This window comes from Squalius cephalus (genome assembly GCF_949319135.1).
Source record: "Squalius cephalus genome assembly, chromosome: 1".
NCBI classification, from domain to species: domain Eukaryota; kingdom Metazoa; phylum Chordata; class Actinopteri; order Cypriniformes; family Leuciscidae; genus Squalius; species Squalius cephalus.
Genome location: NC_137122.1, coordinates 60,432,576 through 60,458,603, shown reverse-complemented (window position 1 = coordinate 60,458,603; position 26,028 = coordinate 60,432,576). Strand labels below are relative to the sequence as shown.

Below are 26,028 nucleotides of genomic sequence, written 5' to 3'. Positions count from 1 at the left end.
CATCTCTATGGAGGATGCAGATCGGTGGGTGTGTGATGGCAAGCAATGGGCAGCCACTGGTATGTAATATAGTCGCTGCACTGTTAGACCTTACCGGGTTTTTTTACAGTAAAATACTGGCAACACTGTTGCCAGTAATTTACTGTAATCTACAGTATGTTACTGTAAAAATGCACTAAAACTCGAGTTAACTAATTTCACTTGCAGAAACCGACTGTCTTAAATTAACCAACTGTCATTTAAAAGTATTAACTTAAATGTATAATGCATTAATAAAGTGAGCAAAGTATTACTGTGAACTTATTTCATTTGAAACCACAAAAAAATGTTGGTAAATAAAGAGATTTCCACTGGACCAGCAACTACTCAGTCACTGTCTGTTAAATAAAGCAACATGCAGCATATCATCAATGATTGTAGATCTTCTCCTGGACTGAAGCACAGGCTCTACTCTTCTGCACAACGGTGACCCAAAAAACTACATTTTACAGTAAACTACTGGCAACAGTGTTGCCAGTATAAACCTGTTTTATAACTTACAGTTTATTACTGTTAAAATACATTTTGTGGGTGTGTCTTTTTATCTTACACTGTTAACCCTTTCAACCCCACAGGGAAATCCACACTACAAAGAGTAAAAGTAACACTGACGCAGTGTTACAGTGAGATAATTAAGTGAATATGTAAGTGATTGTTGAGCATTAGTGATGAACACCTGCTGTTAGAACAAAACAATAGAGAAACACAAGAACTACAACTGACTTCCAGCCATTACACATTATTACACTTAGTATTAACCAGTATGACTTTATTTCTGTCATACATCTACAGAAGTTGTTATTGAGATGTTTAATTGAAAATGTTTGGTTTGAAGTTACCATTATAGAGATCAGTGCTTGCTTTAGTTGGGATGCTGATGCTAAAACATTAGTGTTTCTTTTGCTGCTTGATCTGTGTTTTTGTGCAAGTCACACTTGTGCACACACACAGTTTATGAATGAATGTGGTTATGTTGATTATGGTGATAAAATCATCATATTGCCTGTTCATGCACAAAGGAAGTCATTCCTACTCATTCAGAGTTTTATCTTCATTTAAAAGTGTTACATTAGCACTACTGTAAAACCACAGCAATAAATTACAATTACTTACTTTTTTAACACATCATGCATAAACCAAAAAATAACAGAGCTATGCTGTCTTTTAGAAACACAGAGATATCACAATTTAGCACATGAATCTCAACAATGGTGGCAATATTTTTTTATTATTCATGCAGCAGTGAATGCTGGGAGTTTTATACTATCCTGGAACCCAGCATGCATTGCGACATGAAACTTTTGATTGTCACCATTGTTGAGATTCATATACTGATTGTTGATGTCTGTGTGTGTCTGAGACAAGCAGGAGTTAAACATGTTTTAATGCACTATATGATTACAATATTGTTCAGAAGAACTGATTACAGAAGTGTTGATTTCATGCTGTTGATTCACAATTAAATATGAAATACCCATAATTTCAAAGAATATATACAGGAAATATCTGAAAATCAGACATGTCAAGGATGATTGTTAAACAATCACAAAAGCCAAAAATAACTAATCATCTTCCTCTTGACTTTTTCTTGCCACAACAAATGTGCTTTATAAACTCACTGTTACAGCAGCCAGAGAGAGATGAACGGTAAGCAGTCAAGGGACAAGAGACCAACTAAAGCAAATACTGATCTCCATCATGGTGACAACAAACTTTATTATTAACTCAATCTCTGTAAATTCTCAACAAGAACTTTTGTACATGTATGAAAGAAATAATGTTAAACTGGTTTGTAAACTGGTTTCACACTCAGTGTGGCTGGAAGTCAGTTGTAGTTTTTGTGTTTCTCTTTTTTCTGTTCTTGTTTCTCTGTCCTTCAGTGATTCTGCTTATCAGGTGTTCATCACTGTCTCAATTCACTCACTTCTTTTCATTCAAGTGGACTATATTAGTGAACTAATGTAGGGAATAGTGATTGAGGATATAGGGTGTGATTGTGAAAACAGCCTCTGAGAGTCGATTTTGAGCGCTGTTAATTCACAGTATATTCCTGTAGGCTAGTTTTATTTTATACGGTATATTACTGTTTTAATGGAAAATGGTATGATATTGTCAGAATTTGGCCTTTTTTTACAGCAAGGGTTAACAGTGTGGTGTATACGTTTCCATATATATTTGTCTACATTTTTGCAGTGATACTGTGTTTTCTGTACTGGTCGACTTTGCTTATTTCTGGTTTTCAAGAGAGACACAGTACTCACAGTAGCCAGGAAGAGCTCCAGAGTGAAATCCATGAGATTATTTATTCCATCCGAAGAAAGAAGCATGATCCGAATCGACAAAATGGTATTTGATACTACATCGCTCAACTTGCATTTTGTAATTTTTATTTTTTTTCTAATATTTTTTTTTACAGACAGCAACCAAACAAGGCAACGCAAACGGAGAAGACTTGGTGAGCTCAAAAAGACACTCAGAGAGAAGATAGTGCTGTACAACACCATTCCTGGCTGTGAAGAGAAAACTGACACCGAAGCAGCGTGCAGTCTCTCTGATGACTTTATTCTACCTTGGGAAGCACAAAGAGATGCTAATTAATGTGTTTTATTTTTTTAGCTTTTCTGAATTCACAAAATTCAGTTGATTGTTAATACAAGTAATAACACTCAGCAATTTAACACTGCCACCCAGTAAAAAAGGTGCAACATACAGTAAAGAATAACACATTATATATTCTGTTGTTATCTGAGAAATGATCTGTAATGTTCCCATATGAAGACATAGGGCCCGTTGTTCAAATGTAAGCTGATCGGATTTTGGTTATCGGATTGGATCAAATCTTGAAAATGGGTTGTTCAAAAGGGAAAGAAGGAATCTGAAATCAGATTAGATAAAACTGACAAATACTCTTTATTTTCTTCCTCACTTTACATTAACATTAACTACAATACTACTCATGAAGAACAATACAAACTACAGTGTATTTATATTTTATATATTATAAATATATATTCATTATTATTTTGCACCATGATCTATATCCTTAACGATAATTAACGTGATCATAGTGCCCCGAATGCTGATACTAATGTTCTTCATTTTATAACCTATTTTTGCATTTTGCTCACAAGTGGCCAAAGCAGGATATTAGTTCATAACAATACATACAAGTTAATGTACACATCATTCATATTACTTTTGCTTTATTTGCTACCAATAATTACACAGAGACAAGCATATGCAAATATAATGCCTGTGAAACATTGTGTTGAAGGATTTTACTCCTTTAATTTACAGTATTTCACAATTTATAAGACACATTTCTTGAAACCTTCACCCATATTCTCAAAACTTTAAACACAAAACCCAGTCTTTAAACTACATTCACAAAACCCCTGACTCTTCTGGCAAAATCAAACACTTGCCTCAAAACCATTTGATCTGTGCTCAAAATCAAACAATGCTTTCAAAACATTAACACAGCCAGTCAATATATAAACACTCATCAGCATTCATTAGACACTACATCAAAAAACTGAGAACACAGCATCCAGGGCATGTAGTTACAGAGAAAAAAAAAGTTTATTGCATATAGAAAATATTTTTGCCATAAATAAAAGTAATACAGTATTGCATACTGTAAGTACTGCAAGTAATACAGTATTGAATGTCTGTATTTTCAGTATAAAAATAAAGTAAGCCCAAAGAACAAAGACAACTCTAAATGAAAAGCGTATAACACAAAATATTGTGCAATTGCAAAATCAAAGTCAATGAGAGCCTCTTGCTAATGGGAGAACAAAGGAGTCCTTCCACCCTCATTTGGTAGTCTTGCAATTCTACAAAAGGGAAAATGCTCTTACAAATCTATACATACAGTAACAATAGTAATGGACATCACATTCATATTTAAAACGTATTGTAAATCTTTTTTTCTTTATTCCCCAGTCCCCTGACAAACTGATGTACTGTATCAAATGTATACAGTAAACTTTCAGTCGCACAAATTAGAAAAACAGTAGACAGCCCTATCAGCTGGTAGTATTATTTACAGTTTTTTTCAATTGCTTACAGTTTTTCTCGATTGTTTACACACATTTTCTGAAAGCATGCCTCATATTCTCAGAACTCTACACACAAATCCAAAAACACACACACACAATGGGCAAAACCCCTCAATTCTCCTGCAAAATGAAACTTTACATTCAAAACAATGTTATGTCTTCTCAAAAAGGTATTTTGTTTTCAAATGACACACACAAACCATCATATGAATAGACATTTATAAGAACCAGTTGAACACTGATGTGCTCAATGTAAAACACTATGATGAATGAAAACACTTCTTCTCCATTCATCACAATGACTTAGGCCTTTTTTTGTTCAGTGTTACACTTACTACAGACAGTACATACATAAGTGTGTTGTAAAATATCTGAGAATATTGTTTTTATACTCAGAACACACAAATACACGGTAACAAATATATTTTATTTTTCCCACAAAAACAATGTACACAGTGTACATCCCAACCAACACAAAGTTGCACATACAGTACAGTGGTCTACATACAAAACAACAGAATAATTGACTGTATACAGTTACAGTAAAAAAAAAAAAACAAAAAAAAACAATCCAATGTTGGCATCCATTGCCCCATTGAAGAGCTCACCTGTTGCCCTTTTATGCTAAAGCTCAGATTGCTAATTGTAAAACTGTGTGACGGGTGTTTGCCCATGTGATGAGTCAGTGTGTGTATCTGAATGGCAGTGTGTTCCTTGTGAAAACAAGAGATTTTCTGCATGAAAACTGTGCCAAAAGCAGAGAATTGTGTGTAGTGTTTTGAAAAAAGTGTTTTAGATCTGCAATTTGAGTGTAAAGCAGGAATTGTGCTTGTAGTTCAGCAGAATTGGTTCAGGGGGTTGGTGAATGAGTTACATGTTGTGGTCATTGTGTCTCCAGTACCAGAATTTGTGTGTAAACAATTGAGAAAAACTGTAAATTGGCCAGATTAAATAGATCAATAATAGAATAAAACTTTTTTACAAGAAAATAGACTTACCTATTTGTATGCACAAATAGGCCTAACCCCTAACCGTTCGGTTAGAGTAACTGCTTCATTCGACTGAATGGCCTAGAGAAGCGATCATGTGTCAGAAGTGAAAGTGAAAGAAGGAACTTCTGCAGTTTGGGGCGTTAAAAGTGCCGACGCACCGACTCTTTGTGTAAAGCTGAAGCGAGTAAAAGGTTCAAAAGCGGTGATCAGAAAGAGCTTTACCCAAAGCTGAGTGTTAGAGCTATACTTTACATATTATACAGTGTGCAGGTGAAAGATGCTGCACACATCGACAAAGACGCCGACCGGAGGATTCTCTTTTGAGAACACACGCAGGTGAGACATCAATAACAACATGATCAAGACGTAAACAATAAATAATATGATCAAGACATTACTACAATTTACATTGATTGCCAAGCGCTAATATGCTGACGAAGCCGAAACGATTGCAAAACATCAAAGTGTTTTGACACATGAATGAGTAGGGGAGCGCGGGGCACAACCTAACGCGGGGTTAGTTGTAACACGCTTGTTTTATACTTCCGCACATGCTTGGATGACGGAACTTTGTTTATTTACTAGTTGCCATCAACAACACTATATAGAAAAAAAAAATCCGCCAAAATTATTTTCTTTTTGGAAGATATTCATAGACATTTATTAAACCATAGCAAAAGTAAATTTCTTACTTAAGTTAATTTTTCATCTCTATTTTTTGTGTTTATTTAAAATAAGACAAATCTGATATTATTTTAATCTCCAAGATGAGACAGTTGAGATAGTTCTTTAATGCTTCGCTAACTAGCAGAAGACACTAGCAGGGTTTAAATCCCAGTTGTGCAGGCGAGGGCATGTTGTAACACTGCGTTACAATGTGCCCCTATTAGAAATATGCTATTATATTCTATACTTTTATTAATTTTATTGAGAAAACGTGAGAAAAGGGTGAATAAAGACTGAGAGTCAATGTCCAGAAATTACTAATTATTTATTTGTTTTGAACTATGTTGTATAGCTGTTTTCATGTGTTCGTGGTCAAAACTCAAAAATGAGTTTATATTTAATTATTAAAAATTGCCATTATTTTATATGAAAAAGTTTTTTAATTGTATTTTATTTAGAAAATATTTTAGTTTGTTTTGTATATTTTTTTTATTAGATCAGATAACATTTTAAGCTGCCATATGTTATGTTACAATGTGCCCCACACATGTTACAATGTACCCCACCTATGGGGCATGTTGTCACATTTCACTTCCATTTTTCGGGCTATATCAAGAAAAAAGTATATACTGTATTAATAAAACAAAAACACATAATTGTACTAGACATGTGGGAAATTAATGTGGGGAAAAAATAAATACTCTGAACCATAAGTAGATTTGCACAAACTGAGAAAGTCAAAAAGCGTTAGGTTGTGCCCCGCTCTCCCCTAAACATGGCCTACTCCTAAAACAACATAATAGTAACAAAAAGTAGGCCTAAATTAATAATGCCATATCTTTTAATTGTATTGTATCTGTTTGTTTATTCATTTATAGAAATGCTGTTCTGGAAGCAAATTTATCAGAGAAGGGTTACAGTGCACCAAACGCCAGGAAGACTGGCACCACCATTGCTGGCCTGATATTCAAAGTCTGTTTTGACACTGCAAAAGCATGATTTGTGTTGTTAATTACTGATTAAATATTTATAATTTAAGTCTATGTTGTAATTCATTTCCATATCATTTAAATCTATAGTGTAATTCAAGTAATTGCAAATAAACTTAGCTATATTAAATTAATATGATGGTATGTAATAATTAGTTATAATAAACCAAAAAATAAATGGATTCTATTTTAGGATGGAGTGATTTTAGGTGCAGACACCAGAGCCACGGATGATATGGTCGTAGCTGATAAAAACTGCATGAAAATCCACTACATAGCTCCCAAAATCTAGTGAGTGAATCTTTTGGTTGCTCATCATCATAGTTCAAGTCTCTATCTAAACTAAATTTTATAGTGCCTGTTTTTATTGTTTTCTTTTTCTTTGGTTCTTCTTACCACAATAGCTGTTGTGGTGCGGGTGTTGCTGCTGATGCTGAGGTCACTACTCAGATGATGTCTTCAAATGTAGAACTGCATTCACTGAGCACAGGACGACCTCCTCTTGTGGCCATGGTGACCCGACAGCTCAAACAGATGCTGTTCAGGTGAAAGTGTCATAGTCGTTCAATCTGATTTAAGTGATTAAGGCAAAGTGATTGATACATCAAAATACATCATTCTTTCTTTATTTAAGATATTGCTCACTAGTTAACTGATAATATTAGTTTATCTTAAAGAGCTATTTAAATATATATTATCCAGGTCCAGGACTAGGGCTGACTGTTTCCCTTTTTTTTTTTTTTTTGTAGGTATCAGGGGCACATTGGTTCTTCTCTAATTGTGGGAGGTGTGGATATTAACGGCCCACAGCTCTATAGCGTCTACCCTCATGGTTCCTATGATAAGCTTCCTTTCCTTACCATGGGTACTTTATCCCCTTTATTTGAATGAACACAATCAAACATGTTTTTTCTGCACTTATTTATCAAAACTATATATTACAGGGTCTGGAGCAGCTGCTGCCATTTCTGTATTTGAAGATCGTTACAAGCCAAATATGGAGGTCAGACAACTGTTAAAGGGGTCATATAATGCCATTTTTGTACAAGCTAATATGATTCTTTAGGGTCTAAATTAAAAGTTTGTAATATACTTTAATTAAAAATTCTCATTAGTATTGTAAGAAAACACTAATGTCACCTGGTCAAAAACAGCTCTGTTTTCAGCACGCCGTTTCAGTGCATGTGTCTTTAAATGATAATGAGCTTTGCTGACCCCGCCCCTCTGTTCTGTGGGTACACCGTTTCTAACACAATAACCACGTGTTATTCGTTATAAACGTGGGATTATGAATTATATTGAGAACGTCGTACATAGAAAACATGCCGTAATGTACCCGGAGTGTAAACCTTTGATGCATTCATCATGAAGCGTGCAGCAAGGTTTGCAAATTTGCAAAGATTAATATAAATATTAATATAAAGGTTAATAAAACATCACACTCACTTCTGGAGGTTCAGCAGGAACACGTTGGTACCGATCCGTTTTTTCTCGTTTGTAAAGCTGTCTGGTGTGAAATGATTCATGCAAACAGGAAAGCGCAGACGATCGTGGGGAATCCCTGTGAGGGAATCCCCGCGTCAATCCTTTGGGCATATCCCTTCAAAAACAAAAATCAGCCACTGCATCTTCAACCGCTCGGATTTAGGAACATCCAAATGACTGCTGTGTTCCTTATTACACCAAAGAACAATCGCAGACGCCATTATGCTCATAGACAGCGCTCCAGTGAGGGTATCAACAATGACGCGCGAACTATGATTGACAGCTCGCTCATGAGAGGGCGGGTCTGTGTTGAAACGCTGCAGCTGTCAATCACAATCGTGGGAGGGGCGTCCGACCGTGTGACGTCACACGGTCGAACGGCTTGATTTCAGAGAGAGTCAAACATATAAGGAGATTAAAAAAAAACCACTGGATGGATTTTTATCATTTTATGATGGTTGTGTACAGGCACTGCCAACACACATTTCAGTACAATCAACTTGTAAAAGTGCATGTACCATTATATGACCCCTTTAAGACATTCTTATTGATATTTTCCAACATGGTATTGTATATGCTGTTATTGTAGTTACATTTGCATTTTAACTAGGGGTCTACGGACCCCTGAGGGCCCTTCAAAGGGGAAGTTGCTTGATGCTCGAGGACAGACCTCATTGGTCCCTGCAGAAGCTCAATGAATGAACCTCAATCATTCTCGTGTGTCAAGCAAGCATGTTTGATCTTACTTTTACCAAATTCAATCTGACATTTATTTTTATTCTTTGCTTCTTACCCTCAATGTAATCTTTATTGTTGAATCCCACTTCCCAAACACACGTTCTGTATTTGTTCTTGTCAATTCCACACCTACATAAACGCTTGGGAAATGTAAAGCTAGAGGAAGGAAAGCAGCTGGTGAGAGATGCCATCACTGCAGGCATCTTCTGTGACCTTGGTTCTGGCAGCAATGTAGACCTATGTGTGATCACAGAGAAAGCTGTGGATTATCTGAGGGGATATGACCAGCCTGTTCAGAAAGGACTGAGGTAAGATGAATGTGGAAGTGTAATGACATTAGAATGAATGCAGTAACATTAATTCTTCATCATTTTAAAATGAGAATTTGTTTCAATGTATCCATTTTCCTGGGTTTTCCAGAAAGCAGGGTTACTCCGAACTCTTGGTTGATTACATTTCTTACTCAGTTATCGGTTCCAAAACACGGCCAGAAGTAAGTTCAGTCAACTCAAGAATATGTTCACTGTGAACACACTCATACAGGAAGGTACATCCTAGTAGAGCTCTGCAGTGATTATTATTTTTGTTGGCCAACCCAGAAGTTAGCATCACCCTGGTTCCCTCAACAAAAACTCAATAGGATGTTTTCATTGGCTTTTTTGTATTATTGCAGAAAATAAGCTCTGTGAAAAAAAAAAGAAGAAGATTCTTACACTTTTTGTTCATCATGATAATCTTCACAAATTAACAACTTTTAAATCTGAAGCCTATAAATACAATTGTCAGAAGGCTATAAACAAACTACACCACATCGCAGGACCTCAGCTTCACCATCACTAGCTTCCAACAAATTGACAACGTCCAACTAGCGAGTAGATGATTTTTCCAGTACAGTGTGATGACATTTAATGTCCCTGACAACCTTTGTAGTCCCATTCACAAAGCCACTTGTTAGCAACGCCTTTTTCAAGACAAGTAAAAACTTTAAAAAAAATTGCAATGATAACCCTAATCCCTAACCCTAGCCACAGACCTTATTTCTGGCAAAAAAAAAAAAAAAAAAAACTTTAAAAATCTATTGACTTCAGGACGGTGGAAGCAGAAGTGCTAAAATGCTAACTCATTTCTGGGTTTTGGCCTACAAAATGTCATCCCTGCAGCACTCTCTATTCACTTACTTGTGAACTATTCTATGCCATTTTTTAGTAAACATAGGGCCAGATTTTTGGGGTTAAAAAAACACTGTCAGGATTTACTAAAGACAATAAATTTGTAGACATTTTTAATGAAACCGAATGTTAAGGTTTCATTATAATACTATATATTGCTATATATTTACTTGTATATATATTTACCACGTAAACTTATGCACGACCTGCTTTCTGGAATATACCCCTAATCAACTCTCATCCTGATCAATCCTCTTTTAATAACCTTCTGAGTTTACAACTGCACATATTTATTCATAAAATCTCTTAACATTCAAAAACATTCAACTCTTTCTTCTAAATCACCAGGGAGGGTACCTACAGATACAAGCCAGGCACTACTGCTGTGCTCACACAAACAGTTATTCCATTACCACTGGATGTTGTGGATGAATCTGTTCAAGTGATGGACACTGAATGAGAATATATTCGCAATTCTTTACACTCTTTCCTTCACTCTTTAGGAAATAAGGTATATGTGAATAGGTTTCCTTTCTGGATAAAAATGGAAAACTATATTTTTCATAATTTTAGAAGTAGCCATACGCTTTAGGATTTTCCATGTATTCAGTAATTTGCATTTGAGCTACTCAAGACTGTTTTGCAAAATGCATAATATTAAAAAGTGTGTTTCCTTACCTTTCCTTAACTCATCAGACATAAATAGTCCATTCAATAAAATTTAAGATTAAAAAATGAAAGATTGTCATTTTTGTTGTATTTTTTTTTTAAAAAACGATCAAGCTAAATATTCATTTGTTGGATACAAAGGCAATATTAACCATACATATTTGAATCGTCTTATAAGAGCTTTACAACCAGATATTTCAGCATGATGGGAAATTGATTACTACTACATTGTTCACAGCAAAGTGAGCAGACATATTTATACATATTTGTATTTATATATTTACAAACTCATGAAGAAACAAACTGCATGCCTTTTAAATATTTTAAGTTAGTGAAAGCATGAGAATTATTCTTGGTCACAATTGTTACGGTGGGGAACTATAAATCAGTCAGTTAAAAATGTATCAGTTGCTGAATAAGACCCATTATAAAGTTGCAATATTTTATTGTAAAAATATTGTACTTTTTTTTTAATAAAATGCAATTATGTAAGAGCATCATAAATCAAGAATAAATATAAAAAGTATAATTTAATTTTTACATTGTTTTGTAATATACAAAGTTTGTGACACCACCTACATGTTTGTGTCCTGTGATCATGAAATGTATGATCAAGAGCAAAGAACCTACAATCACTATAGGACCAGTTTCTCAATACTGAGACCATTTGTTTTTTAAAATCTTTTCACACAGTGAGCACAACAGGCTAAACTGTGGATCATTTATCATTGCTTTAGCACAAAATGCATTCAATGGGAAGATCTTTCAAATTACATAAACTATTTTCTCATTAATGAACAGGCCAATTTGAATGTTTACATACTCTCTTTTCAAATCTGTTAAATCCTAACATAATACATAAGTATAATACCATATTGAAAATATTCCAAATCTAAAAAAAAATAAAGGCTATCAAAATTATTAGATGCAAACACTCATCACCATTTATACAAAAGGGGGAAACTGAGGACAAATTGTGTATACTGTAATATATGGACCATGAAATGTATCAAAGAAATTTTACAGCGAAAACAGTGTTTGTTGGGTGAGAAACTTTGCGGGCCCTATCTTGCACCCAGCGCAATTGACTTTGTACACCGACGCATGTATCATTCCTATTTTGCACACTTTTATGGCAAGCCAAAGTATTCATAAACGCCCAATCAGGCGTCTGATTGCACACTCCAAAAGCGTGCATCCCCATACAATGTTACTTCTCTGTCTTTTACGGCCCTGACCAGAACGTCGGTCTCCTCGGATGTGAACCGCTCCTGGCGTGCGCCTGCATGGCAAATCTGTCGTTATAATAGCAATCCGCCATGGAACAAGCGCGCCTGCCCTTAAAGGGACTGTGAGATGTCGCTCTGGTTGGTTTATTTCACGTTACGCCAAAACCACACCTATGAATAATGAAGCTTCTTCAGACCAACCCATTTTAGTCATTTATCCCGCCGGTATAATAGCAACAGCACCCGATATCCACCCACAAAGTGTTTCTCGTTTGATACTTGCATTTCAGATCGTTAAAATAGGGCCCTGCTATAGTGTAATGGAAGAATGACTTGATTTGAGACGTGTTTTGGTGGTTTTAGTGCATTTTGAAAGTTGGTTAGGAGAACTGTGTGCCGTATGAAAAAATAAATGACTTTAGGATAGAGTCCTAGCAATTGTAAATATGGCAGCTGCATTTGACACGTTTTAATTGCTTTCCTTTTTAGTGTTTTGAGACATATAATAAAGGGCAAACTGTGATTAAAACTGCTCATGTGGCTTTTTGTAAAATGTTCACATGAATTCAAGATCATCACTTTGATAGTTGACAATAGTGTCAAATATAATTTTACACCCTTCAACCTATTTTTTTATCATGTAACTGGAGGAATTAAATGAGTTAAATAACATATCTATACACAAAGATCTCATAATGAAATATCTTATTGTGAGGATGCCTTTTCTAGTAGCCTGACTTAAAAGGGAGATTCGAAATTAACTAATTAACTAGTTGATTTCAAAGTTTTAGTTGTCTTTCCTTGCTTTCTACAAATAATTTTCCTAATTATATCATTGTTTATTATGAAACGCTCTTGACATGCTGATTAATAATGCTAAATTTTGAAGAAAAAAAAACATATTGTCTAAACTTGTTTATTTAAAAAGGTCGGAGGCATTTGTATTACTAATTGGCTAATTGTATTTGCTGGACCGCGAGATGTAATGACAAGGTAGCGTTGTAATTACAGTTTTTTTTATTCGCTTTGGTACTATTTTCACAAGTTAGGTGAACATTTTCCAAACTCTTTGTGCTAATATCACAACAGATCATCAAAAGTGCACTTTTTTCAAACATTTCATTATGTTTTCAATTGTGTAAGCACAATACACAAAATCACAAAGTATCCTTTCCACAACACAAAATAAGTGTTTCATCTACATAAATGTTTCATTCACAGTAACTGCCTTTCATAAAGCTCTTACTACCAAACTTTTGATTTGCATCTCTTCTTGTTCAGTTTAATACATTTGTCTATTATTTAATCCAACTGATCTTAATGGTTAATCAATTAATCATTTGGTACACCTGTAGATTTCAATAGATATTGATTATACAGTTTCTATAGAACTTGTTTGCAATTTCTGATATGGAAAACCAAATGTAATGAATTATTTTTACATAAGTGATTTATAGATAATAACCTCCATCATGTTCAAAGTGTGTGAACATGCATGTGTGTGTGTGTGTGTGTGTGTGTGTGTGTGTGTGTGTGTGTGTGTGTGTGTGTGTGTGAGTGAGAGAGAGAGAGAAAGATACAGAGAAATTTGACATTTGTGCAAATACTGTAAAGCAGAATAGAGTATAAGGTCAAGGAAACAGTCAATGACTGTAAAACATTAGATTGATCAGAGAAGCATCAGTAGAAGGGAGACAGATGGCATCAAATACAGCATTTACTGTAACATTACAGTATGTATGCTATGTGATACTGTAAACATGGTAGAGACATGGCTGTTACATTACTGTAACTCAACCTTCATCTGTAAATGTCCACTACAGTATATTCAGTCAAATATTCAAAATCATTTACTGTATTCATTGCCAGCAAACTCTGTTCTAGAACAGAACATCATGGCTGTGCTTCACCTTTTGATAACACACTGGATAGATACTATTACAAACATGGATAAAATTACATAAGTTAGGTTATGCACGTGTATTTTCTAATGTGGCATAGCCTGTATTACTGTAATTATTTCAGCAACAACGGTGATTTGAAACATGTATCTTGCATTGTTTGCTGTTGAATGAACTGATTGTTAAAAGTACTAAATTGAAAGAAGATCATACTGTTGTGTTTCTGTGATTAAACCAAATGTTCTCATTACATATTACAATAATTGTGTTTGAAACAATGATTATGTGGACTGAAAACATGTGCAACAGGTTTTGAAAGAATGACTAGCTGTGTTACTAGTGTGATCAGTTTGGATTTTTGTACTAAGAGTTTTGAAAATGTACACCTTACATGTGAAAATAGTACCAAAGCGAATAAAAAAAACTGTAAGTCTCTCTGTCTGCTATTGATGACCCCTGATATGACTTCTGGAAGCATCTTACTCAGTACTTGTAGTCGTATAGGGTCTAACATAGGCCTAGATGTTGTTGATTTAGATGATTTAACAAGTTTACACCATTCTTCCACTTCTGGAGCAAAAAATTACTGGAATGTCCATTTTGTGTTACATTTTCCGGACTGCTCTCTTGCTGTTTTTCCGGACTGCACTCTTGCTGTTTTTCCGGACTGCTCTCTTGCTGTTTTTCCGGACTGCACTCTTGCTGTTTTTCCGGACTGCTCTCTTCCTGTTTTTCCGGACTGCTCTCTTCCTGTTTTTCCGGACTGCTCTCTTGCTGTTTTTCCGGACTGCTCTCTTGCTGTTTTTCCGGACTGCTCTCTTGCTGTTTTTCCGGACTGCTCTCTTGCTGTTTTTCCGGACTGCTCTCTTCCTGTTTTTCCGGACTGCTCTCTTGCTGTTTTTCCGGACTGCTCTCTTCCTGTTTTTCCGGACTGCTCTCTTGCTGTTTTTCCGGACTGCTCTCTTGCTGTTTTTCCGGACTGCTCTCTTGCTTTTTAAAAGTGTTTTTCCGGACTGCTCTCTATGATGCACCCAGAATACATCACGGCATGAAGCATGTCACCATTGATGAGATTCATGCTGTGAATCTTGATGTCTGTTTGTGTCTAAACCTTGCAGGAGTTTAAAAGTGTTTTGTGTACAATGTGTTTTTAAACAGGAGCGCAAAACTTTTTGTACAAGTTTTTTTAATTTATTATTCAGTTTATCTAATTAAAACACTGCTGGATCTCATTTTAGTCACAGTCACAGAGTAACTAAAATCAATTATTCTCAAGAGATCAGCAAATAAGGCCACTCATGCGATGAGTATGACAGCTGTATCATCAACAAGAGGCCAACATCATTTGATCACGATGCATTGCCTCCCCATCAGCCATCCCAGATTTATTACAGTATAAAATATTATTATATGCAGTGTTTTCTGTACCACATTTTAGCAAATGCGCTTTTAACATGATGATATAAAATTTATGTACCATGAAAAAATGGCAAGAAACATGTCTGCTGCATGCACGAACATAACTTCATCAATAGATATGACTCTTATGAACCAGTTCTTTTTGGTGAGTCCAAAACACAACACAACCATCCCAATTCACAATTCTTTTTTTACTGTTTTTCCATTATTTATGTATAGTAGCCTATTATTTTCCACAACGTTACTAACTCAACTGTTGCTATTGTTGCTATTAATTGTTTCTTCCTTTAACAGCTCACTAAGCAAAGATCTAAAAATATTCATTGACACCAGGGTCTGCAATTTCATGTCATTTTGTAAAAAGTACCAATCACTGGGTGCCACATACCAAAAAGCCTTTGAGAGGAACTGAGAGGGTATAGAGGGAGAGTGGGGTACAAAGTATTTACTTTTTCCCTCATTAATTTCACACGTATAGTAGGCTATAGTTATGTGGTTTTGTTTCATAATAGAGTTTACACTTTTTTCTTGATTTACCCCCAAAAAATGGAAATGAAATGTGACATGCCCCATAGGTACATGAGGGGTAACATGAACATGTGAAAGATTACAGTAACATGTTTTCTGATCTAAAAAAAAAAAAAAAAAAGATACAAAATAAACTAAAATATTTTCAATAAAATACAATTATTAACTTTTTCATATAAAATAATGGCAGTTTTTAATAATTAAATTGACAACAAACACAGCTATACAGCATAGTTCAAAACATAATTAAACATTTCTGAACACTGACTCTAAGTCTTGATTCACATTTTTTTTCATGGTTTCTCAATAGAATTCATAAAAGTATTGAATAGAATAACGTAGTTCTAATAGGGGCACATTATAACGCAGTGTTATAACGTTCCCCGTCTGCAGAACTGGGATTTAAACCCTGCTAGTGTTGTTACGTTCCCACTTTAGTCTAGGGGTTTTAAAGAGGGAGTAACAAATGATGTAACAAAGAGTAAATAAATAAACGTGAGAAGTCTTCTTTCCGTCTATCCCAGCTCTAATTCCTTTTCACCTTTATCTCCAAAAGGCTACACAACACCTATTGATTTGCACCTTGCAACAAAAGAAAACTGAAAGAGTATGCTTAATGGGTTTCTTTTATTAAAGGTTTAACCAACATATTTATAAAGCAAACAAAGATCAACAAACAGACAAACAAACTTAAATAACCATATCGTCAGGAGAGGGCCAGGCCAAAATAACAAACAAAACAAGGACTTCCTAAAGTTTAAACCCAGATAAATTACCTAACAAAAGAAATGAAAAATTAAAGACAGTTGTCTTACCTCTCTCCCTGACTAGAAATAAACAGGAGAAAAGTTTAGGGATGGATCATCCAAATAAATTGGCGCCCGTCTCCCTACACGGTTTAACTAGTTAAACTCACACAGTCTAAATGGTCGTTGGACTCAAACAACAGGTTTCACAAAAGAATATAAGTTCTCTTTTCAACAGCAATTCACACAATAAAGTCTGTGATAGCTGGAGAGGGATTCTGTCGATCACAGTCTCTTTGTGGTTTTATACAGGCTGCCAACAGAAAAGCCACGCTCCTGCTAATTAGCATCAGCTGCGGACGATTTGGAGTGCTGCATGAGAGAAAGAAAGAGAGATAGAAAAAAAAAGAGAAAACAAATCACCAACACAATAGGCTTGTTTGAGATGAGCAAAATCTGCGCAGAATCGATCACCGGTGATCAGCGCGAGATGCATGCCGGTTAGAAATGTGTCCGAGACGAGTGCGGTCCGCCTTGCTCTGATGTCATGCTGACGTATGTCAAAAATCTCTCGCGAGCGCAAGGCGGATGTGTCGGATTCTGCAGTCGAGCGCAGTTGCTCTCCACCGACTGCGCTGATCAAAAGCATGATGGGAAACGACTTGCTGACGACACAGCTTAATTTAAACAACTGTGATGTAATGTTCTCTTTTAAAATGTTTGATTTTAAAACTCTAATATCATGTTTTATATGTTATGTGTGAATATTCCCAAACTATCTGACAGTGCGATCGCTTTGGGTTATGCAATTTAATTTTATAAAAAAATAATAAATTAAAACACATGTCTGTATTAAAGAAAAAAACTGATAAACATGTATTTGGAATGGAATTATAGGGTTAGTTTACCCAAAAATGAAAATTCTGTCAGTAATCACTCTCCCTCATGTTGTTCCAACCATGTAAGTCTTTCGTTCATTTTCGGAACACAAATTAAGATATTTTTGATGAAATCTGACAGAATTCTGACTCTTCCATAGGCTTCCAGAGGGACCGAAACTCGCCGACCCAGAATAGTTATTAAAGAGATCGTTAATATAGTCCAAGTGACTCCAGTGGCTCAATCTTAAGTATATCAAGCGACGAGAATACTTTTTGTGCGCAAAAACAAACAAAAATACCGACTTTATTCCACTATTCAATTCCTTCTTTCTGGGCCTCGTAGTATTTTTGCGCTGCGCGTCTGTGTTGCACGTCATCACGCATCACACACATGACCAGCTTCGGCCAATTGTGAGCCTACGTGGTGACGTGTAACACAGACGCGCAGCGCAAAAACACTACGCGAACCAACTAGAGGCCCAGGCTCTCTATATAAACACAAGACACGTCACAGGACGTAACAATAGGCTTGTTTGAGATGCGCCTTGCCTCGCCTGAAATGTAGCCGAGAGTAGGGGCGGCTGCAGTGAGAAAACTGTTCAAAACTAATGTTAAGAACTGTGTTTCAAACGTGTATGTTGATTTTTTTGATAATTTACTGAGAAAGACTGTTAATTTTGTCAATACGCATGCAGTAGTGATGAGTCAAATATCAGATTACACATGAGTGATAAATATGTGCATTTAAAGCGAAATGAGAGAAAATACTCATGTGAAAAAAGTTTATGAATGTTTCTAGAGTGTTTTATATGTTGATTGTAATTAGATGATAAAGTTTAAGTGAGTTAAATGTATATTTGCTACTGGAGCTATCTCGAGCCAAAATGGCAGTGCACGTATGTGTGAACTAGAGCCAAAATGGCGTCTTGCATGTATTTTTTTTTATTTTTTATTTTTTTTATTTTATTAATGCCAAAATGAAGATGTAACAAGTACATAACAGGAACAATAATAATAATAAAAAAAGACATAGATCACAAAAAAATATATAAAAACAAAATAAAGTGCCAGAGGAAAGAAAAAAAAAATTATACAAGATTAAACATAGAAAGCAATCTTTGACTTTTCAAAGACTTTTTGTTTTTTATGCCCATCAAAGACAAAACATAGGAATTATAGTCTACTAAAAAAATAGACAGTAACGGGATCTTACCCAAAAATTTGCATTTGTGAATAAAAAATTTACCAAGAATCATAAACAAATTAATAACGTATTGAATATGAGAATTTGGATTATGATAAAGAAAAATAATACTAAAGGTGTTAATACATATTTTGACATTTGTTTTCTCTGAGAGATAGGTACATAACTCATTCCAAAAAGCTTTAACACAAACACATTCACAAAAAAGATGTACAATTGTCTCTTCAGCATCACAGAAAGTGCATTTATCTTCTATACTTATTGAGTACACTATTACAGGGGTAACATCTGTGTAATATTTTAATTGTAATTTCTTTTATCTTGTTTGTTAACAAATATTTGTGTGGAAGAGACCATACCACTCTCCAATTAATATTGTATAACGCCATCCACTTGAAAGATGATACTGGCATAGATTTTCTGTTCATAAGATTACGAACAAACTGGTTATTGAACTTGTCATCAGTAATCAAAATCCCTTCAATTGAAATAGAAGTGTTATATAAAGATATAGGACTATAAGTTTGCTCTCCTTTCAAAAGAGTTTTTATACCACTAGGAATGGCGTTGAATACAATATTATATTCCTTTAACGAAGCCCCAAAACCAAATTTTCTGGAGAATTCTGGAAATGAATAAAACTGACCATTGTCATCCATCAGCTGATTAACAATATGTATGTTGTTTAAATACCATCTCTCAAAAAACAATGATTTATTTCTGTAAATAATATTCTGATTATTCCAAATAAAACAACGGTGAGGTGAAAAATTATGTTTGTAAACCAGTAACCATGATAATAAAACCTGTTGGTGAAATTTTGCTAATTTAATGGGTAGTTTACCAAGTGAGAAGGGGCACTGTAACAAAAATTCAATACCTCCAATTTTGTTAAAAACAAAATTAGGAAATACATTCCATATAGAGTCTGCTTTTTTAACAAATCTTTTTAACCAATTTACTTTTAACACATGGTTAAATAGGGTAAAGTCAACAACTCCAAGACCTCCATCACTAATCCTATTTTTTAGAACCTCCTTTTTAATTTTGTGTGATTTATTTTTCCATTTGAAATTATATAATAATTTATCTAATAAGGATCATAATGACTTGGGACAATCCATTACAGAAAAGAGATAAGAAACTCTTGATAGACCCTCTGCCTTTGATTATAAAACTCGACCAGTATGAGACAAATCTCTTGCCAACCAAGAATTGAATTTCTTTTTAATTACATCTCTAATAGGGTTTAAGCGTCTTGCATGTAAAACACGAGGTTACTGTGAAGCCAAATGCATTTAGGTGACAGTGTGAAAATGGAATTAGTGTTCATGAGGATGTGATCACAGTAGCAGGTAAATGTATTTTGATTGATTATAATGTGTGGCAGAACAAGTCAATATAGACAAAAGTAATTTAGAAAAAAGTCTTTATTGAAAAGTTATTTTCTTTAATGGAATGTGTTACAAATAAACAAGTAATTGTTCTGGAAAGTTAAATATGTGAATGTTGTGAATACATTGAGAACTAAGAAAAATGAGAGAGTTAGGCTAATTAAACTTTGCCAGAGCTTGCAACAAGTACTCCTGTCTCACAGCGTGTCTGTTATCATTCTACAGGAGTGGTTAATTCACATCACCCATTCAGGCTTCCCAGTCCTGAAGCGGGTAACAATAGAGTCATTCTACGAAACGGGTGCCATTTGGGTCCGCAACAATTGATGAGATGCATAAGGCACAAAAATGTCCCAAAATGTGTTTCAAAAGCTTAAAGTTATTAATTCAAGTGTTCTTGTTAACATGATATATGATAAAATACTATTCTTAAAGATTAAAATACTATTTTTAATAATTTTTCTTTAGTACATAGCCAATTTCACATGTCCGTGTTGACCAACATGACATTTGCATCTAAAATATCACCAAGTTGTTGTTTTTTATAAAACATTTATTATTTTCAGGATTATACTGTGTCCCTTTTTACATAAGATATATTTATTCAAAGTAAACCTTATTTTTTTTGTAAATATTTAATGATTTGTGTGCGTCCCTCAGTTTGACTTACCACCCCGTCACACTAACTTGTTTTATCTATAAATCATGGACTGTTGATTTAAATGACATCACAAAGCGTAAGTGACATCATTTGAGCCTTGTAGCCACCAAGAACAAAAGCAGGCAAGTACTGACATTCTTTTACATTAGTTATTTGTTTCTTTTTCATATTAGGCAGGTTCCGTCAAGCTCAAATCAACCACCCCGTCACGCAAAATAAAGAGGGAAAACTGATTTTTATTTATTTTTTTACATTATTAATGCAAAGAAAATTGTATTTCAGATTGAATGCATGTATGCTAAGTGAGGAACTTGACCACATGGAAGATCTGTGGCCATTTTGGGATAAAATTTACCACCCCGTAACATGTTTTATTGTGACATGGTGGTAAGGGATGTGACGGGGTGGTTCTGCTTCCCATTTGAATGTGAGGATATGTGAAATCAAGGATTCTAAGATAGGATAATCAAAATTTTGTTTTACTGTTAACTTAATCCTGTTTCTCACTATATCACTCACACACCTATTACTCACTCACTCACTCACTCACTCACTCACGATCACTTTCACTTACTCACTCACTCACTCAACATGTCACTCACTATATCGCACTCACTCACTCACTAGATCACTTTCACTCACTCACTCAACATGTCACTCACTCACTATATCGCACTCACTCACTCACTAGATCACTTTCACTCACTCACTCACTCACTCAACATGTCACTCACTCACTCACTCACTCACTCACCATGTCACTCACTCACTATATCGCTTTAACTCACTCACTCACTCACCATGTCACTCACTCACTCAACATGTCACTCACTCACTCACTCACTCAACATGTCACTCACTCACTATATCGCTTTAACTCACTCACTCACTCACCATGTCACTCACTCACTATATCGCTTTAACTCACTCACTCACCATGTCACTCACTCACTATATCGCTTTAACTCACTCACTCACTCACCATGTCACTCACTCACTATATCGCTTTAACTCACTCACTCACTCACCATGTCACTCACTCACTATATCGCTTTAACTCACTCACTCACTCACCATGTCACTCACTCACTATTGCACTCACTCACTCACCATGTCACTCACTCACTATTGCACTCACTCACTCACCATGTCACTCACTCACTCAACATGTCACTCACTCACTCACTCACTCAACATGTCACTCACTCACTATATCGCTTTAACTCACTCACTCACTCACCATGTCACTCACTCACTATATCGCTTTAACTCACTCACTCACTCACCATGTCACTCACTCACTATTGCACTCACTCACTCACCATGTCACTCACTCACTATATCGCTTTAACTCACTCACTCACTCACCATGTCACTCACTCACTATTGCACTCACTCACTCACCATGTCACTCACTCACTATTGCACTCACTCACTCACTCACCATGTCACTCACTCACTATATCGCTTTAACTCACTCACTCACTCACCATGTCACTCACTCACTATTGCACTCACTCACTCACCATGTCACTCACTCACTATTGCACTCACTCACTCACTCACTCACTATATCGCTTTAACTCACTCACTCACTCACCATGTCACTCACTCACTATTGCACTCACTCACTCACTCACTCACCATGTCACTCACTCACTATATCGCTTTCACTCACTCAACATATCGCTTTCACTCACTCAATCACTCACTATTTTTCGAGTGTCTGTACTTTATCAGAGTGTTTTTCTTTGGGAAACTTTTACTTCACAACATTCCAAAGCATAATGTCGTACTTTTTACTGCACTACGTTTTATATTGAATTTCATTTAATACTTAATTACATTGGAGTAATAAATAGTAGCCTAATTCAAAGTTTTACTCAAGTACAAGATTTAGAATATTTAGAAGATTTTATCATTTAGAATATTTCTAAATGTACTTAAGTATCAAAGGTTAAAAAAAATTTGGACCATAGACTTTTATTTATGAAATGTGCAGTAAAAATTATGACATTATGCTTTGGGATGTTTTGAAGTAAAAGTTACCAAAGAAAAACACTGATAAAGTAAAAATACTTCACTACTGTACACGTACACTTACAAGGTAAAAAGTAATTTTTCAACTACATGTCAACTAACTCTCAGTTGAGTATTAGTAGACTGTAGTACAGTGTTAGTAGACTGTTAGATCAGGGTACGGGTTAGTAAAAGTGACAAGTAGTTGTAAAAGTAAAAGACAAATAAAGTGTTAGCAAATATTATGCATACAGTCTACTAATACTAATATGATGCTCTTTTCAGTTTTTCAGAGCATGACCAAAGTTTTCCATTAAATCTCTAATTATTATGTTATATAATTATAATGTTTCCCCTCCCCCAGTTTTATAAAGTTTAAAACCAACAGATCATGTAGAGAAACACTTTGTCCATACCACCCTGTCACAGTGAACCACTCCGTGACACCAGTTACCACCCCGTCACGGGGTCATTTTTGTTAAAATTTTAGGGAAAGAAAATACAATTTTGCATAAATTAATGTTTAATGATGTTCTTGTTGTGTGGACTAATCAAATAAATGTAACTTTATTTGTATTTTCTAAGTGAATTTTTTTTTTTTCAGTACAAACAATGAGGCCATTGAAATGTCGAATTCATATTTCAAGATTAAAAACTAAGAAAAAAAATAATGGATTAAATTACAGACTTTCGATTGATGGTTAACAAAAAAGGGACAATTTACTATTAGGAAAACATTAGATTTAAAAAATATATTTCTTGTTTTACTACTCTAATGGCATACATATTGTCCGTGACGGGGTGGTACAAGAAGGACCATGCCTGAATAAAAAGGATAATATTATTAAGGATTTTGTGCCTGAGGTGGGAAAATATAATTTTTGGGAGGATTAACATATCTTTAAAGGTGTAAGTTTTTCAAAAATAAGTTTGTTCTTAATGAAAATTTGGAAAATTGCAAAGTGGAAATGGCACCCGTTTCGTAGAATGACTCAATAGCTATCCGGTCACAGAAAACGCATGAAGTGGCCAGGTGTAAACAGCCCCTAAGCGTGACTTTTAAGATGGCTAGGTTAAACTATAATTGATAGCTGTCAAATTATTATATTACAGTGTTTCCCATATATTGGTTCACAATATCAGCACAGCCTTTTGGAAAATCTGTTTGTGGTTGGCACTGACATCGTTGAATAAACATGAGCACTGCACGTTTCAAAATCAAAAGGCGGCGCGGGTGTTTTTATATGAATGTATCTGAAGTGAACTGACGGTCTTTAGAAAAGCTTCTTTGTTATTACGATTGAATCTTTCTTTATCTTTCCTGATAAAGCAGCGTTTATGAGCGTTGCTGCTTTGTGTACAGCCGTTACCAGGGAAACCGCTATTTCTGCCGCTCCTAAAGCGCCTCTTACACCCAGTCTTGCTTGAAAGAAAAAAACACATGTAATGTGATGCATAAAAGGCATGAACATTACCTTGTGGTAACATTCAAATATTGAAATATTGATTTGAAAACTTTAACTATTTTGTAATCTTGTATATTATCTCAAATCAATATTTCATGTGCAAATATTTATTGATAGGTGTATTGGGACCCTGATTATCCTTTCCATGTTTATGTTGTATTAATTACTGACTGACTGTGCATTATCCCTTATATATTCCATTTATTTAATGTTTTTAAACTCTTAGGTGAAGTGTTTCTGCATGTAGCCTAATTTCATATTCTCAGATGAGCCATAAGAGCCAGTGGTCATCAGGCAGTGATTGTGCTGCTCTTACTGTGGGACTAGACAAGGTAAGTGAGAGTTGTGCTGAAAGAGAACGAGCAAACGAAGCAGAGACATCTGTGAGATCTAGTGTTCACGTATTTACACCAGTGTTTCATGTCTAATGTTATGTTTTGTAGATTCTCAGTGAGGTTGAACCCTCCACTCTCCAAATGAACTCTGTCCCAGTCAGAAGTCAGAGATGTGCAGAAGGTATTGTTTTGTTTTTTGTTTTTGGAAATCAAATTCGGGATACACCGATATGAACATTTGGGCAGATTTCGATAACTGATCATTTATTTATATTCGAAAGCCGATATCTGATATATTAGCCGATGAATCTAAATCCAAAATTTGATATACTTTGAAAGCCTGATTACAAAAACGAAACGCTCATCATTTAAAGCCAATGTCCCAAACACTTCAACATAAATCAAACATTCATACTCCTTACCTTGTGTGCCGAGGTCAAGTTAGCTAGTAGCTGTAGCCTGTCACTGATTGAGTAGCTACACTATTTGTTCAGATACTTTGCTCAAAACCCAGTCGGAGTTATGTAGGGCCCAATGAATCCCGTTTTATTTTTCCTAAATTTTGTTTTATTTATTTTTCCAAATGTATTTTTTGGAATTACACTTTTTTTTAACCTTTGCTCGTATTTTACCACAAAAGAGTGTGTTTTTAATGTTTATGAATAAAATGTAACGTTACACAAATGAAATAAAAATGTCCAGCGTCTGTCTCCTGTTCTCTGCTGTTCTCTCCCCCGGGTCTCAGTGCTTGTGTTCAACAGAAACACTCTGACAGCTCTCATTGCCTGTTGAGGATTTATTTTGAAGAACCATATTTCATTTATAAGGGTTAATGTTCATGTTAAGACAAGATAAATAATTGGGACATTCTACCAGAAACGTACATTATCTGTCCTTGAATTGTTACAGTGAATAAAGTATTTCATCCAAAAATTTCTAAAACTGGCTCATAGTTGATTTCTGTGAGTTGTTCTGTAAAGGAATATGCCATTCATTAGGTTCTCAGATATTTTTTTCTTTATTAAAAACACTTTTGAAAATTACAAATCCTGTCCATGTCCTTGTCCTCAGCCAAATTGGAGCTACAGCTTTCATAGTTTTGTTATGCTAAAAACTGTTATTTAGAAGAAAAACCTCATCAATAACAAGTTTAAGCTGTTATCATTCACATCAACTGATCAAAAACATAAAATTATATATAAATTCTACAAATAAATTCTATTTTACAACTGTCCCCATGTTTTGGTCAGTCCTGTCACGTTTTCATAAAACTCTTCATAAAATGTGTGAAATACGCCTTTAAGGGTATCACTCAGAGGAAGTGACATCATTTGACCCAGGTGAAGCTTACATTGATCAAGGCTGAATTCTGTCATTGAATTGTATGATTTTTGTTTTTGTATGTTTTTTTTTAGGAAGACGAGCTAAAATGTC

The 26,028-nt window shown here is 35.0% G+C and overlaps 1 protein-coding gene across 1 annotated transcript; it reads left to right on the top strand.

Annotated features, from left to right (window-relative positions):
• The first annotated feature begins 5,167 nt into the window (after positions 1–5,167).
• Positions 5,168–10,889, top strand: LOC307173267 (proteasome subunit beta type-7-like). Its single transcript, XM_079896253.1, has 8 exons — positions 5,168–5,431; positions 6,640–6,733; positions 6,944–7,041; positions 7,155–7,295; positions 7,500–7,615; positions 7,695–7,753; positions 9,130–9,281; positions 10,491–10,889. The coding sequence occupies exons 1-8, from the start codon at positions 5,373–5,375 to the stop codon at positions 10,600–10,602; spliced, it is 831 nt and encodes a 276-aa protein (XP_079752379.1). The 5' UTR covers positions 5,168–5,372; the 3' UTR covers positions 10,603–10,889.
• The last annotated feature ends 15,139 nt before the right edge of the window (positions 10,890–26,028 follow it).

Coding starts and splice junctions, on each gene's coding strand:
- LOC307173267 (XM_079896253.1), top strand. CDS start 5,373: ATGCTGCACACATCGACAAAGACGCCGACCGGAGGATTCTCTTTTGAG. Junction 7,616..7,694: donor GCTTCCTTTCCTTACCATGG/GTACTTTATCCC, acceptor TATATATTACAG/GGTCTGGAGCAGCTGCTGCC. Junction 9,282..10,490: donor CCTGTTCAGAAAGGACTGAG/GTAAGATGAATG, acceptor CTAAATCACCAG/GGAGGGTACCTACAGATACA.